The sequence below is a fragment of the Tetrao urogallus genome, assembly GCF_951394365.1.
Source record: "Tetrao urogallus genome assembly, chromosome: 10".
Lineage (NCBI taxonomy): Eukaryota > Metazoa > Chordata > Aves > Galliformes > Phasianidae > Tetrao > Tetrao urogallus.
Genome location: NC_136823.1, coordinates 6,997,118 through 7,013,965, shown reverse-complemented (window position 1 = coordinate 7,013,965; position 16,848 = coordinate 6,997,118). Strand labels below are relative to the sequence as shown.

The following is a 16,848-nucleotide window of genomic DNA, read 5'->3' as shown; positions in this document are numbered from 1 at the left end:
AAGAAGATTGGGGTCTCAGTGATGGTTCTTAGCACCTGGCTGTGTCCTGGCCTTTGTGTTCGCCCTGTAAATCACTGGAGGTTGGGCAGCGTAATGCTCTTTCTCCTTCCCACCATATAAATAACTCTGCAAAAGGCAGATCTGCCATCTTTCTCTTTGTTCTAGGAAAAGAATCCCCAAGACAGTAAATCACTCAGATGCAGGTAATCTGAGAAGAACAAATTGGAGCAGTGTTGGCTGGGGTAATTTGTTTGTGTCTAACCTGTGTAAAATCTCTTTGGATTTTTACAGTAACAAATTGTTCTGGTGCTGTGATTCCTGTGTTAAAGCAGTACAGATGTGAAGTCCCGGCAGTGTTATTAACTTGAAATATACTCTTTGATTTGCATAATCAGTGTAAGTGTAAATCAGGACTCTTTTCTCATAATGAAAAACCTGTTACCTGTCAACGAAAAAAAAAAAAAAAGAAAGTCAGAGTTGCACTGAATAACTGGTGTTCCAACTTTCCTCTGTGGGGGGGCTCAGTGTGGTCTCTGGGATCAGTGAGGGCTTAGGGATGGGTGCAGTGGCAGCTTTCATTTGGGAAATCTGTGGTGAAAATGAGTTTGCAGTTGCAGCAGCATCCTGCGCTGTGTCCTTGGGGACCTTTGAGGTAATGGCTGCAGATGCTGTGTGCAGGAGTCAGGCAGCACTGCGTGGAGTGGAGCCTCTGGGGTGGCCCAAGGGGAAGCTCCCAGTGATGTGCATGGAATAGTCAGGCTGTATCTGGGGACCAGCACTGAACTGAGCTCATAACCTGCAAAGGGAGATGAGAAGCCTGTTGGGGAATGCAAGGGGAAGGGGCAGGGGAGAGTACTCTGAATTGCTGCTGTTCTGCTGCGTGGTGTGAAGGAAGTGGTAAGTCAGGAGTAAATTAGGAAGGGAGGAGCATTGTCTTCCATTTTCTTGCAAAAGAGAAAAAGCAAAATTAGGTTTTATGGATTAAAGAATTCTGGACTTCATTATACTTGTAATGAAATATATGAACATAAATCTGATTATCTGTAGTCCAAGTGGGCACCTGCAGTAACTTAAGCAGAACTTCTGACACCTGGACCTTGCCTGCTGCTGGAATTAAATCTGAAACCTGGTACTGAAGTCAGATGAGTTGCTCTACGCTCCAGGAGGCAGAAATAAACTAAGACTGCGCTGCACTGAAGAGATGAGCCTGGCTGCCCCTCTCTCCCTGGCTGCCTTTCTGCTGCAGAGGATGTTTCTTGCCTTCCCTGGCATACCGACACGTGCTGCTACTGGTGGGGCTCTTGTCCCTTGTAGTGTCACTCCAGCTGACATCTGCCCCAGGCTGCTACCCCTTTACTTAGTCACTCTTTAACCTGCTTTCTTTACTAGATACAAGAATCTCCTTTGTTTTTTCTTCTTCTTTTTCTACCTTTGATCTTGGTGTCACAGAAAGTTGCTGTGCCTATTATTTTAGCCTGGAGTAATTCAATTATACCATTCAAGGGGAAAAGCCAGGCAAATGCTTTCTTGAGAAGAATGAGTTTGTCTTAGCCTGTCCTTTTTACTTTGATTAATTGCAAAAGTTCATAGCATTGCCTTCCAGCTACAGGGATGTGGGTTTAGTATCCTGCAGTGTTACTTTCTGTATGCCTGTATGAAAAGCAAGTTGAGTATAAATGTTGCAAAACTGTGGCCAGACTCAAAAATCGACTGATCTCTGAGTAATCACCAGCACTTGAATGACAAATTAAAATTGAAAAGCTGTTTCCTGTATCCCATGAGGGATTTTCAGTTAAGCCTTGGAATTATTTTGCCAAAGTTGGAGCAGGGTGGCCTGCACCTTGTGACCTGGATGCAGCTTCATGGCTGCCCATTGGTGTGACCATGCCTGGGCCTGGCTGAGCAGGCAGCTGCTGCTTGTGTCCCCAGTAGCCTCAGACAGCACAGGTAAAAGAGCACTGACTGCACTACCACATCCTGTTTCGTACTGTTTTGTACAGGAAATTGAAGTATTTTTGTGTTTGGGCTTAACATGCCTATTGTTAGTTCTGACTGGGGAAGGTATTCTGTAATGCCTCGCTTCAGTTTCGTTCTTTCTTACTTTTAAAGTGAACCTAGTTTTATTTTGTTTCAGGCTGTTCTCAGTATGGCTTTTCTGGTCACTACTTCCATTCCTTTTTAACTCACCAATATCAGCCAGGCCTTGCTGCCTTTCCCCTGCTCGTTTTCTTATCTTCACTCCTTCTGAGGAGAGGCTGGCTTGGCAGCCTGGTATGAAATGACTGCTTTTTGCTAGGGAAAAGTGACCTTCCACATGGCCAACAGATTCATCTTACTTGTCCTGGAAAGTTTAAAGTGTCTCTGTCTGCTGCAAGCTGATTTGAAGCTGAATTACATCCAGCAGATCTTGTTGATTGGCTGCGGTGTGAATATGAAACATCTAAGCAATCTTTTAGGAGTCATTACTTTGAGCTGGCTGGGATGGGATGATGGCTGCTTGTATTCAGAGCAAAAAGCCTGCAGCTACAGCTGAGTGCCTCTTCGGTTTGGTGGGCTGTCCTCTCGCTTTCCCTGGCGCAGGGCTGCGTGCAGTGGTGTTCTGGCAGCTGGATTCCTGAGCTCGTGCTTCTGCCTTTGGTTTGCGACATGAGGAGTGTGAAGGTCTCAGTAGGGATGTTTTAGACATATATTTGAAGCAGTGCAGTGTGAGAGAATTACATGCGAAACTCCTCGTTTCTGTCATTTGGAGATTTTCTCTCCACTTACGCACATCTATAATTTATGAAATATACACATAAATGTAGAGCAAACATTTACCTTAGGAATCTTAGGGGTTTATAGTCAGTACCTAAGGGTTTTACCATCTCACCCTGTCTGTGAGAGCACTGGTGAAGTGGCTGGGGGAGGCCAGGACCCCGAGGGACAGCAGTGCTGCTCATCCTGCAGCCGCAGGCCGGGTGACCTTACTGTGTGAGCAGAATGCTGCCCAAGGCACGTGGGAGATCACACTGCTGGGTTTTTAACAGTACTGAAAAGCACTTGTAAAAAATTGAGAAGCGCTGGAAGGGGTTATAAATCAACAGTGAAATCTCATCCCCTTGTGAAGGCAATAATGAACTATTCAGTGGTCAAGTATTAGCAAGTACTGTTAATTGCAATGAAAGCAGTGCACCTACCTCTATTTGCAGGTCTTCAGGACTGACAAGCTCATTTTTGGGACCTGTACTCCCACAGCAGTTGGCTTTTAGAAGCGGTTCAGGGAAGAACAACTCAGAACTAAAAACTGATTTCTCAGTAACATGTCTGTTTTGATTCAGATGATGAAAGGCAAGGGGCATAAAGCGTGTACCGCTGCCAGTGAAGCATAGCCTGGAGTTATTTGGGTTAGCATGCAGTAATTTGCTTTAAAACTAGCTGATGATGTTAAAGGTGGGAGATCTTCATGCAAATTTATGTAAAATACTGTGACAGCTATGTGCAGTGGTAACCCTAAGGGTGTTATTGAAGTGTCTGTTGAAGGAAGTGTCCTTACCTGAGGCATTTAAAGGAAGTCAGAAGAGGGTAAAAGTACAATGAACCTGAGGGCAAAATGCTGTAGGTGCGGGTTTGGGGGTTGTTGGGCCTTCCTGTGCGTTATATACACAAATCTGTTTGTTTTAGCTGTTTTTCTGGAAGAAAATCTCTCTTCTGGATGTGTTTCTATGTGGTTGTAAGTTAAACTCAATGTAGACAATTTCTCACAGCCCTCCTCAGACACTCAGTAGTTTGCTGTGGTTTACAAACTTTGTATTTTTCTCGTAAGGACACAGACCATCATTTCCCAGGAGAGCATTCTGCTCTGAGAGCCGAAACCAGAAAGGGAGAGAAGGAGGGCTGCGTGTTTTCAGGACTTAGAGAAATCTTTTGGCTAGCTCTGTCCCTGCTGAGTTACAGTCACTGTCGTTTCTGTGGGTTGTTTCACAGCAAACTTTAATGCTGTTACATTCAGGGGCTCCACAGTCACCCCGAGCTGGCCCTTTGGGAAGGCTACGGTGTGACTGCGCTTGGGGCTAAGAGTTTCAGAGCAGAGCACTGGGAGTTTTTGCTTTCTGTGACATGCCATTCTCACATTAATATCGAACTGTATCTAAACAGAAAGCTTTTAAAGACATGTGGCTTTATCCTTTTTACTACGTTAGAAAGATTCAGGATTCTAAATCATCTACATCCTGCGTGTTGTGTTTCAGAAACATAAAGCTAAGTGCCTATTTCTGCAGATTGCAGCAATCTCCTTTGACTTTTGCTTAGTAAAGCGCCTCAGCTCATACTTGCCACGTTTGTATACTTTGAGTCACCTAACCACACTGATCATAGGAAGTGGGATGGGGGAGGCCAGTTCCTGTGAGCATGGCATTTTAAACCATGAAACAAGAGCTGCAGCAGGAACCGCTCTGCCTTCTTTTGGTTGCCTTATAGTCTGAGCAAAGAAGAAAAATGTGTGTGTCTCTGCTTGAATACAAGTAAGTGGTATATATCTCTATTGATATAAAATTGCTTGCTTTCAAATATAATGTCTTCTGGATTGTTTCTGTAAGCTTATGGTGATAGCTTTGCTATTTGTCACCATTGTTAATGTCATCGAGCTTGATAGAAGGACATGAGTGCAGCCCCATTGCATGCTGCCTTTTCTGCAGTTCTACATGGTGTGTCTGCGAGCGGTGCTGGTGGCACCTGCAGCTCTGTAGGGACGAGAGGCAGGGAGACGTGAGGACAGGAGGCAGTGCAGGCTGACCTGGGGAGCCGTGCATGAGGCTCTGCCAGTGCTTCATCTGGGCACTGGGCAGGAGGAGGAGGTGAGTTTCTTGTGGATTTGGGGGAAGGGCTGGAGTTAATTAAGCGGTGTGAAAGGAGATAGAAGGATATGCCAGATGGCAGCGTGGGGACAGGCCATTGCTGCCTCCAACTCAGCAAGAGGGATCAGGAGCAAGACTGAGGCAGGGCAGCGTGAAATTGGAGAGGGGGTGAAAGTTGCAGGTCTCTGGAGGCCTCTGAGAGTGCAGCTGGATGTTTCTAACTGGCTGCAACAAGAAGGGTAGTGTCATGCCATTGCTAGAGGTGATGTCTTTCTTTTGCTTTGCAAGACAAATTTCATTGCAGCTCATTGCACCTAAGGCTCACAAAACTGGGTTTCCATCCAGCGTGGTGAATGCTTTAGTTTCTCTAAGAACATCCTTAAACAACTGTGTCTGTAACACTGCCTGAGTGTGAAGGGCAAAGTATTATACCACTCAACAGATTCCTGCTGACATGAGGAACGCATAATCAGCACCTTCTAATTTGTGGCAGGGCTCTTCTTACCACAGTTTTCTCCTTCACAGCATACATTAGTTCTGCCCTTGCAGCCCCTTGCTTTCTAGCAGCAGGTTTCTGCCTTAAGGACAACATGAGCCTCTGCTCCTTGAAAGGCTTTCACTAAGGAGGAGGAACAAAGAGAGAACCTACCAGAGACAGCGTCAGGGAATGCCTAAGTGGATGTTTCAGTTGAGAATAGAGATGTTGGAACTGGGAGTAATGAGAACCTTTTAGGAGAGGCCAGGGGTCATTGTGTATGCTCAGTTTGTACCCAGGAGGTGGGAAGAGCGATGTTCCCATTGCAATACCTAATGAAAATAGCTCTTATTATTATTAATATTGTTATTAATTGGTTTTATATTAATATTAGTATTATATTAATATATATTATATTACATATATTATATTACAATATATACTTTTATACATATATATACTATTATATATACAATATACATTATTATAATATATTATATTATATAATAATATATTATTATAAATATACAATATATACTATTATAATATAAACAATATATATTATATTACAATATTAATATAATAAATATTGGTAATATTTATATTAATATTGGTAACCAATATTAATTAATTAATATTGGTTATTAATATTGTAGAGTTGCTGTTAAGTCTGCTCAGTTCTGGGCACGGAGTGGTTAACTGCGGAAGCATCTTGTGCCATTACCTATATTCTGGTTTGTTTGTCTGAATTTTTTTCTCACAGTGTTTGGTCAGACTGTTGCTGGTCGCTCACCCACTTGATGTGCGCTTTGCAAAACAGCATCAGGAGTGGAGTCACCACAACCAGATGCATTTGTGCTATAGCAGCTCATTTCCATCTGGAGTAGTTTCCCTTTTATATGCTTGAAGAAAGAGTAGAGAATTATAATGTCTTCCTGTGCTCTTAGAGTTGGACCCTGTGGATCACATTACACTGAGTTGCCTTTTGTAGCTGTTGACTTCAATGACAGCCTAACTCAGCAAATTATTAGGAAACTGGAGGCTGTGGGAGCCTGAGGAGCTTGTGGGCGACAGCAGTGGAAGCTCTGTCAGCAGCACTGGGAATGGCCTCACCCTGACTGCTGATTGTGCTGGTGCCCAAAGCACGTGGATTGAGTGTGTCCATGGAGGTGTGGGGCTCACAGTACGCACTCATGTTCAGCATTGCCGTACTGCCATAAGAAGGGGAAAAAAATAAAAAATGCAATGTAATGCAATGAAATGAAGTCAGATTCATCTTTATGGATGTCTGGAAAAATCCTCTGATGATATTAATTTTCAGAAAAAGTGAACTTTTAAAGTAGGTATTATTTATCATTGCCTTTCTAGTGTGTGTAGTTTGTTGAGCCCTTTTCTGCAAGTCCAGCATTTTTCATCCCTTTTAATCCTTGGTCATTCTGTGTGACTTTCCAGGGAGAGCAGGAGGTGGGTTGGCATGGCAAGGTGCTGCTGTGTCCCACTGGGCACTGCCTGAATCTTCCTCTGGAAGAGGGCTGGGTGAGTCCTCTGAGCTGCCTCCTCTTGCAGGGTCTCTGGTAGAGATGCATCTTCTCGCTCCATGTCCCTTCCCAGGAGCACCCTGGCACACTCCTCCAGCTGTGGGTTGTACTTCTGGAGAATTCCATGGGAAATAATCCAGTAAATCTTGTTTTCACAGATCATTTTATAGTGCTTGAAAAAATATGTGAAGAAAGTGGATTTTTGTCTTGTGTGCAAAAAGCAGTCCTTAGGGGCCACATCAGAGATGAAAAGAGGGAACCATCTTGGCTGAGATTAAATAAAAAAGAATGAAAGCCACTTTTGTGGTTTCATCCATGCATATTTTTCTTGATTTATGGCCAGCACTACATTTTGTGCTTTAGGTGCTTGTGACTTTCCGAGTTTCTCTTCTTTTTCAGACCTTATCAATTTTATTTTCTGCTTTGCTTCCTCACTTGCTCTTCAGGTGTGTCATCAATATTTGTGAAGGTTAAATGCAGACAGTAGGTGAACAGCAGCAACATGTAAGCAAGATGTATACAAGATGGTACAAAAATGCTGTATTTTTGGAAGATGATATATTTCCTTTTTTTTTTTTAATAGGTGTTTTTAATGGGAAGTAGTAAGGCTTTGCAAAGTATTTGCTCTGGAAGTGCCTCTGAACGCAAGTGCTGGAGCAAGTGGAGCCAAGTTCAGAGCTCGCTTTGGGCAGGACGAAGGCATTTGCCTTCATCAGGAGATTCTGTACCACGATTGTTTGCATGGATTCTGCTGTAGGAGGGAGCTGCTGTAGGTACAAACATCCACTGAGAGTTGGGTTGTTCAAGTCATTCTTAGGAACAAATGCACGTGCAGAAAATCCAGGACTGCTGGATTGCCACCCATCCACCATCACCAGTTCCTGCTGAAGCACTCGGGGCTCTTCTGTGTGCTGCCGTTTATATTTTATTGAATTACAGCTTTTCTCATGTGCGTGATTTTAATTTCTTGCTGTGTTGAGCTACAGAGAATGGGAAGGAGATTGTCCTTGCCCTGAAAGCTGCCGCGTCACAGCATGGCTGTTGTCACGGAGAGCTCTTGGTACCCAGAGCTGGGGCAGCTGCATAAGCTCCTTCTGTGATGATTCGTTTGAAATAATCTATTAATCTGCTCTAACAATCTATTCTGCTTTCACTGCACTTTCCTGATAAGTGAAATCATATTTGAATAAAACCTAGTGCTTATAAATGTCTGGTTTCTAATAGAAGCGTGTCTTAATAGCTGATCTTAAGTGTGCTGAAAAGCAGATTCTGTAGTGGAAATGCTAATGAAGCTTCAGCAGCAGTAACTGGCGGCCGTGACAAGGAATTCAGGGTTGTATATTTGGGTTGCAGAGCAATATATTTGTGCTGTCTGTATCTATTTTTGTCAGCAACATTAATATCTTATGACTTTTTTTTCTTTAAATCCGCACTGCTGCAAAAGTTTCAGCATCAGCTAATCTTCCCAAGCAGTCCGTGAGGCTCAGGTTTCAAAGTCATTATCCCAAAGGTCACATCCTGATTTAATACCATTAGTGTAAACCCAGGATCGTTCAGTTGATGTGGGTGGAGGTGCTTGTCGTTTCAGTTTTTTGATCTTACTATAAATCTAACCAAGAGTAGGTTGCATTTGTGAGGCTAATGCTGTGTTCTCGAACACATCACAGGAAGGCTAAGATTGATTTTCACCTTCAGATGAATCCTTTCTACGTGGGGCAGGTCAGCTCCCTCTCCTGAAGGGTGCTGGGCAATTAGCTAGTCCACTTCAAAACAGGAATTTGTCAAGTTCCCTTTGCTATTGATTTATGGATTGGCATTCACATTTCTACATCAGATAGGTTTTCCACTTCTTCATCCTACTGGAAGCCAATATATTCCTGCGTTCATTTGCAGCAATTTTAAACCACAGCCTTTTAAAACCACTTTTATGCCTTCTTATACGACACGCTATCAAAGGTAGTTTGAAGATTTGATGTTCCTGGAGACTTGTTACAAGAGAAGTGGAAAAAGAAGTGTCCACCATGTGGAAGTGAACATACGGGTTTTCCACAGTACCCACAGAAAATGAATTGAGAATGTGAAATTAAAAGGCAAGCAAACATTCATCACGCCTTTCTCTCTTTTCCCACTGGATCATATCTTAATGGGATCTTTTAGACTGCAGCCTTTTGGGAGCATGCTAATATTTTGTGTAAGGGCGAATAGTAAATAGCAGCAAAATACAGCTTGACTGATTACATCTCTGAAGGAGTGGAGCTTGTACCATTCCCACGCACAAGGGACACATTCACCATAACTTAGGTGATGCTTCTTGCTTGTTTATGTTTGTTTTACCAAATAGCATGATGTTATACCTCTATTTCTGACTGGAGGAATCTTCCTGAAATTGCTTTTTTATATTTACTCTTTTATTTTGGGTGTCTGTTGTAAAAAAAAAAAAAAAAAAAAAGTAAATTAATTATATATAACTTTACCAAAATTCCTGGTGACTGGAACTAGGCAACTAATTCAGTATGATTGTTGAAACTGGATAGACTGGTTGTCTGAGTGAATGGCTTGCACTTCTAGCCCCTTTCCTTAGGATATGATGAGAACGATATGCTTCTAGAACTAGCACACACGTTCTCCAGGATTAATAAAAGGAAATAAATGTTGCTTTTTTTCTTTTTTTTCCTTCTAGGTTGCCCTTGTTCTCCTTTTCAAATCAAATGTCACATTGACTCAAATCCAGCATTGGAAGCATGTGGGGAACTGCAACATATCAGCCCGGCGCAATGTATCCATCAGACTGGAAGGAAGCCCAAACCCAAAACTCCACTGGCCAAAATGCATCCTCTGCAGAAACCCCAAGGCAAGTGGCTTTGACCTCTTAGCAATTCTGCAAGCTTCTATCATATGTGACATTTTAAAATTATTTTTTCTAAATTTTAAGTCAAAGCAAAGTACTTATTCTGTGTTCTGAGGTTCCGATACAAGTAGGAGGGTTGTATTATCTTTCCAGTTTTAGAGGCATCTTTGGGAAGCCTTCAAGAAGAAATTGATTGCTTAACTTACTGATTTACCTTCCCTTTACTGTTATTATACCTCATATAGCTGTGAAATCTAAATTTAATTTAGCAATATTGTTTTCATTCTCTGTCATTAGTTTTTGTTTTTAAAGTGTTTAGAATAGCTTATTATTTAAACCTGGATCTGTTTTCCATTGGTTTTAAGAAATACATGTAGCAACAGGAAATGCCAGAATAGAATTAATGTATTTTAAAAATGAAAAATAAACTAAACTCATCACTTCCAGGAGATATGTGGGCTGTATTAATTCCACAGTCCTGCCAGACTCAATGAAGTAGATGACCCAACGGTACAATGCTTTCTTGAATAGTTATTCTTGCTATTATTCTTTTAGACAGAACCCAGCTAACTGGGCTTCTTTATGCTGCTGTAAAAGTAACCTAACATGAAACAAGTCCCAGTCAGAGTTCCCATGGGAATTTGTCACACAGTACCCAATATTTGAAAATCAGACCTAGTGGCTCAGAGTGTGCCAAGTTATACAAAACTACAAAGTATTTGTATGATTTGTGTAAGTATTACAAGATGTGGTTGTAGATGGGCCATTCATCTTCCTGGAAGACACTGCTTCATCTTAAAATTTGTGGTGTTACTGTTTCACTTATATTCTTTATAATAAAACTACCTTTAAACAGTATCTGCAGTTAACTTACATGTAACAGTAGAGGACAGTATGTACGATCTTTCGCAAGGTTGGGAGATGGTAGAGGTTTTTTTTCTTCACTTTTATTGACTTTGTAAATTTGAAATGGTTTCTGTCCCTTAGAAGTAATAGTTTGTTGGTAATCTTTATAGTTTGTATAATAAGTAAAGATAGGAGAATGTTTCTTGCCTCTAGAAAAGTGAAATAATCAAAATAACAAATACGAAAATAGTCATGGGACAGAAACAGTTCCCCAAACTGTTGTCAGTGTGTATTAAATTGCCTGTGTTTAGGTTGACATAAGGATTTCTCCTTAAACTATCCTTGCTTATCTTGGTGGCCATCTCTAAAAAAGTAATAGTAACAGTGTGGTGCATTTCCTTGTAAAATACAGAATCACAGAATTGTAGGGGTTGGAAGGGACCTCCAGAGATCATCGAGTCCAACCCCCTGCCAAAGCAGGTTCCCTACAGCAGGTCGCACAGGTCGGCATCCAGGCAGGTCTTGAACATCTCCAGAGAAGGAGACTCCACCACCTCCCTGGGCAGCCTGTTCCAGTGCTCCGTCACCTCACCTAAAGAAGTTCTTGCGCACATTTGTGCAGAACTTCCTATGCTGCAGTTTCTGGCTGTTTCCCCTCGTCCTGTCTCCATTCACCACTGAAAAGAGTCTGGCCTCGCCATTCTGCCCCCCACACCTTAGATATTTATAGACCTGGATCAGGTCCCCTCTCAGTCTTCTTTTCTCAAGGCTGAACAGACCCAGTTCACTCAGCCTTTCTTCATGAATCATTCATGATTCATACATGAATCTTTTGTCCAATTTTTGATGGCATTTTTAGGCAAGAACTTTTATTTCCAAAGCTTTTATCCTAGAGTTACATGGATTCTTCATTCAGGCTCTTTCTTGTTGATTTGTTGAGTGGAACGTGCTGGCATCACTACCAGAGACTCCAGGAACAGCTTGCTTTAATGCTACCTGAGGCCGTGTGCTGTTGGGTCATGTTTTCTTTTCTTTTTTCTGTATTTTTTTTGTCTGTATTTGCTTCCCAGGGAATAGCTCTTCATAGTCTGATTTATCATATACAGATACATAAAATTATAAATGTTATTTATGTATTTATGTACACGCACTTTGAAATCATATAAACTATATATATTTAAGTGTCTGTATTTAAATATACATATGTATCATCTAGATATACGTATTGTGAGTGCAAATCACAGCACTTAAGTCCTTGCAAGCTGTGACAAGCCCACCACTGCTGGGATGATTTGATAGGAAAGCCTTCATCAGATCACCTACCAAGTGTGTACTGACCCTTGGCATTATTGTGAGATGGACAACCTGTGGGCTGGGAGGCCTGAAGTAACACAGTGATTGAGATGCTCTAGTCATGCTAAGGGAAGGATCCTTATTCCCTGCCATGAGGTGAGGGAGGGGTCCTTACTCCCTGCTCTTATGGGCCAGCCAGGTATGGGCCAGCCCTGGTCTGTAACTTCTCCCGGATATTTAACCATGTCTTCCCCTTTTCTATTTCTGTCCCTCTGCTTCTCTTTATTTCACTTGTTTATTTTGCAACAAAGGCAGTGTATCTTGCTTGGTTTCTGCTTCCTCCACGCAGCACTGAGTTGCTACGTAAAACCTTCAGGAGGAAGGCTGGGGAAGAGCCATTCCAGCACGTGGCTTCAGCTTTCAGCCACCACCTGAAACACATCCTGTGACGCTAACTCTCTTCTCCACAGCTGCCTTTCTTCCCTTTCTCCACCATTTTGCCTGTCTGTGTGCAAGCTGGGCACTGAGAGCTTCACCCAGGTTCTGTGCTCTGTGGCTGGGCCTGTGGAATGAGCGTGCAAGGCAGAGAGGAGTTCAGTGCAGAGAGACAAAACAACAGTGGTGCCTCTAGAATGGAACAGGAGGGCGATGGTGGTTGTGGCTGAGCTCCATCTGCGGGTTCTGCACCCACATGTGCAAGCAGCAGCTTTGGGTTTTTATAGGATTGACTGTTCATTTAGTACTTATGGCAGCGCAGGTACAGAGGAGCTCATCTGGTGTTATGTTTTTTTTCAGTATGCAGATCTATCAGTTACTGCTGTTGTAGGAGTTTAAAATGATTTTTAGTTTAAATGTATGTAAAATGGTGAGGGGTAACAAATGTTTGCCATGTCATTTAATGGTCTTGGGAGTGGAAATCAGCAATATGGTGTGAATGCTTTTTGCAGATTGGTGTAGTGTGGACTTTAAAAAGTCTATTTTGTCTTCTCTGTTGCGTTATGACTAGATACCTGCTTGTTGGCTGGACAACGAGCTGCCTGGCTGTTGTGATACTGTGACAAGTAATACCACTTCCTTGAAATTCTGGACGTAGGTTCTTTGTGTCAACTTTTCAGTAGACATCTGTGGTTAATGTTTTGTTTTGTAATCAGTGTTTAAGAAAGGCAGGATCTTTGCCCCTGTGCTGATTCATTTTTTCCTCCAAATTACCTTGGTAAATACCAGAATTCAGAACTAACCAAAGGGACTACTTTTTATTTTCCTTCTTTTTATTACACCTTATCATATCACAGATGCAGTGAAGTTCACCTGCAGAGTGTTGTAATGTTGTAACCCAGTTTTAAGCTCTTAAGAACCTAACAGGAAATATAGGGTAGGTTATTTTGTAGCTGTCTGCTGCATGACGCACCTATATGATGCAATAATAATTTTCTTTTCCTGTTTGACTGTTTTGTGTGTGTGTAAAACAGGTTTTGTGGTGAAGTTTTCAAAATTGAACTGTAATATCTTCATTTTAAGACAAGAATTCCAAATGTTTTTGTGTACTGCCTAGGCAGTCATCCTATGAGAAGCATCCCATTAGAGCTCAAATCATTAGGTTTGATCTTATTCTTGTGCTAAAGTGACCTCAGTCACTTAGATAGTTTTAATGCTGACTGTGTGCAGAGCTCAAAGGCTCCAGCCATTCATCATCCCTGACCTCAGACAGCGACTGTCCATAGCCAGAGGAGGGAGGACCCGTAGGCTGATCTGGAGCTTGAAACAGTCAGCATTCTGCAGGGTAGGGACAACAGAGGTTGACTTCTTGGACCGTACGTCTCAGCTGTAGCCTCGTCAAGAAAGTAACCCTGAAATTACACTTAGAACAGTTGCTGATTAAAGTTTCATTACAGTGTTAATCTCATAACACCCATGCGCCATGTTGACTATTTAAAAATTGGAAATGCTTGAAATACATTGTTCTTGAAAACAGTGTTTAAGAAATACATTTGTAGAGTTCCCCCATTTGTGTATTAATTCCTTGAATAGCCCAGATGGGATCATTAGGCAGCAGTGCTCCAAGCAGTGCACATTTGGGAGTAATCACACTGCCAGTTTTCCTACCTTCTACTGTAACGTCTGCTACTATGTGGCTGCTTTCTCTGTCTGAAACTGTAGCAGCACGTGAACCTGTTGCCATGGGTTACTGCTTACGTATTTCCAAAACCCTTTACTCTGCAAACAATGTAAGACTGAATATATATATATTTTAATTACTGTTTTTTTTAAATACTGTATTTAACTTTGCACCTTTGCCTCCCAATGAATTCTTAAGCAGAATGTACACGTTCTCACAATGTGTTTTATTTATATAGTATATAACTCAATGTAGAAGCAAAAGAGGAAGGAAATTTATGAAGACTACACCACGGAAGACATGGGGGAGGGAGAATGAAAGGAAGAAAAGCTATTATGTTCTGCTTGTGGGTTTTTTGGCCAAGCGAATAGAAGGCACTGAAATCCATGGTGGGATTGTTTCTGTGGTGGGTTGTTTTGGTTCAGATTTTTTTTTTTCCTTTTTTTTTCCCCGACATAAGAGATTGAACAGAGTGCTGGAGTCTTGAGAAGTCATGGGAGGGGAAGCTCAGTGGCGTGGTTGAGATGGTGAGCCTATTTGCAAGAACGAAGTGCGAGCTGTGCATCCTGTTTGGTAACAAGGAAGCGGTAAATTTCAGCGAGCCGCACTGTTCGTTTTATACAACTGGAGAGATGCAAAATAGAAGACCATCGTTTTTCTTTAGTGTACAACAGTTTGCTTTTGTGTAAGGAATAGTTTGGGACTGCGCTGAGTGTAATTTATGAAGGTTGAAAGAATGGATATCCCTCGTTCTGCATCGTGTGCCTGCATTTTTTTTTCCAGTTTAAGATAAAGAAGATGAAGATTTATCCTCCTGTTTTTTCCTCCTGTTTTATTAGTACCTCCTAAGCCTGTCCACCTCAAGCCTGGGCAAGAAAGAATTCCTCCTGCACCTTCTCGGCCTTTACCAGCTGATCCCAAGTCATCAAGGAGCTTAGCACCTGGAGAGGAGGAAATACCAATATCGGCAGGAGTCAACACGCTCATTGAGAAATTTGAAAGTATTAGGTAAACATGTTATTGTACCTTTTAAACTATATATTGCAGTGGTTATAGTTTGTAACTTGGAGTTTAAGATCTGCTGAATTTGAGTGCTCTCCCACAAGTGAGTAGCTCAGAGTCTGCTTTTAGTAAGTTGACTTGTTTTTGCATTATAGGAAATTGATTATTGTGATACGAAATAATTGAGTTCTCTGCTTAAGACTCAGTAAGTGTCAGGCTTACTGTTGCATTGCTGCTTGGAGGTGGGGAATAGTTCAGTGTCAATGTATTTTGAAATGGCATAGTGTATAACAGTTTCCTTAGAAACTTTAAGTATGAAACATTGACTGGGGTCAGAGCTGATGTACAAAACAGCTCATTTCATAAACACGTGAAAATCCTTTTCAAGACTGAACTTGGCTGATGGACCTAAATGATTGTTTTCATAAAGAAGGAATGGAGACAGAGACACTGTACTTGTTCCCTTTAGCGTGTTACCACCTGGGTAAATCTAGTAAGGTCTCTTTTAGAATGGAAGAGGTAATGCTTTCTTGTGCTTCAAAAAAGGTCCCCTCTCTGACAGAAAATAACTTGCCACAAAGACTTTGTTCTCTTGAAGAAAGTGAGTTCCTGTTTAAACAAACCCATAAACAAATGCTTTTTTTAACAGATGATTCCTCTTGCCCCAAATGTTCAAACCAAACTGTACTTCAGGGCAAGGTGGGGAGTGTTAAAGATTTGGGATTCTGGTGGTAACTTATGGTTAGGAATGGTGTGTTTTTTACCTGAATATTGGGTGAATGTTGTTACGGCAGTGTCTGTACACAGCCTCCTGGTATTGTCAGGGGGCTGTAAGAAATGTGGCTTGAAACAAATGATAATCAGGCCCAGTCTCTTTTGAGGTGCTTTTGAAACCTCTCATTGTTAATGTGAATGGCTGGGGTGCTTTCTCTTCACCTGCAGGCAACCTGTACATATTCTTCAAAGGAACCAGCTAAATTTAGCTCTTAAGATGGAACCAGGCCTGGACTCATCCAAACAGTCGAGCTCGTGTGACTGTGACATGGTAGCTTCCAGCGGCTGTTCAACAAATGAAAAAAGTGAAGCAGATGAAAATGAGCCAGACGTACCGTGCGGTGCGGATCTATCCAACACAGACATAATGAAAATTAAAGAGCTAAGCATAGGCGATAACAAAAGCCATGAAGACTGTACTGCTGTGAGTGTGAGCAAAGAACCCTCTAGAGAGCTTGGCAGTAAAGACTCAACTGCAGAACTGAACGGTAATGGTAAAATTCCCAACAGAGACAGTGGCATTGACAGCCCTTCTTGTAGCGTGGCAGGGGAAACTTTCCCCAACGAAGAAGGTGCAGAGCAGAAGAAGCCCAGTGTGTCTGGGAATCCGGGGGAGATGGAACCTGACAAAAAGGGCACCAAATCTTCCTCTGCAGAGCAGAAGAGAGACTCCACACAGGATGAAGACAGTGATATTGATGAAGGAAGTAGCGAGGAACAAGAAACAGCAGAAGTGCCAAAGTTAGAGTATATGGATATAAACAAGGTAAGGTGGTTTAACGTTACTTCACCTGAAGCCTGTTTCTGACTCTTTCCAGAGATCCCTTGCTTCACTTTTATGTGTTTGGGATTTTTTCTTTGCTCTTATGTCAGAGGATCATGACAGACATTGATTTCCTGCTCAGTTTGGGTCATAGCTTGTTCCTGTTCTAGACTGTATCTGTTAGAAAGGTTTCCAGTCTTAATTTAAAAGGTTCCTTCTTATGAGAGTGCATCAGAGGCAGAGACAAGTTGTTAAAACTGAAGTTCCATTTGTAGGTAAAGACTTGGACCCTGTGTTTTTTGTTTGAATTTGTGCAGGTTTGGCTCCTACTTACGAGATCACGTTGTTTGCAGTGGGACTC

General features: G+C 42.0%; 1 protein-coding gene across 1 annotated transcript in view; it reads left to right on the top strand.

Annotated features, from left to right (window-relative positions):
* FGD3 (FYVE, RhoGEF and PH domain containing 3) overlaps positions 1–16,848 on the top strand; it is a gene marked incomplete at both ends in the record, with an annotated part of 106,531 nt that overhangs the window by 50,045 nt on the left and 39,638 nt on the right. Inside the window, 3 exons of the mRNA XM_079540416.1 lie at positions 9,526–9,696; positions 14,788–14,956; positions 15,893–16,490. Of these exons, the coding sequence (XP_079396542.1) occupies positions 9,526–9,696; positions 14,788–14,956; positions 15,893–16,490 (938 nt within the window). The remainder of the gene's footprint in view (positions 1–9,525; positions 9,697–14,787; positions 14,957–15,892; positions 16,491–16,848) is intronic.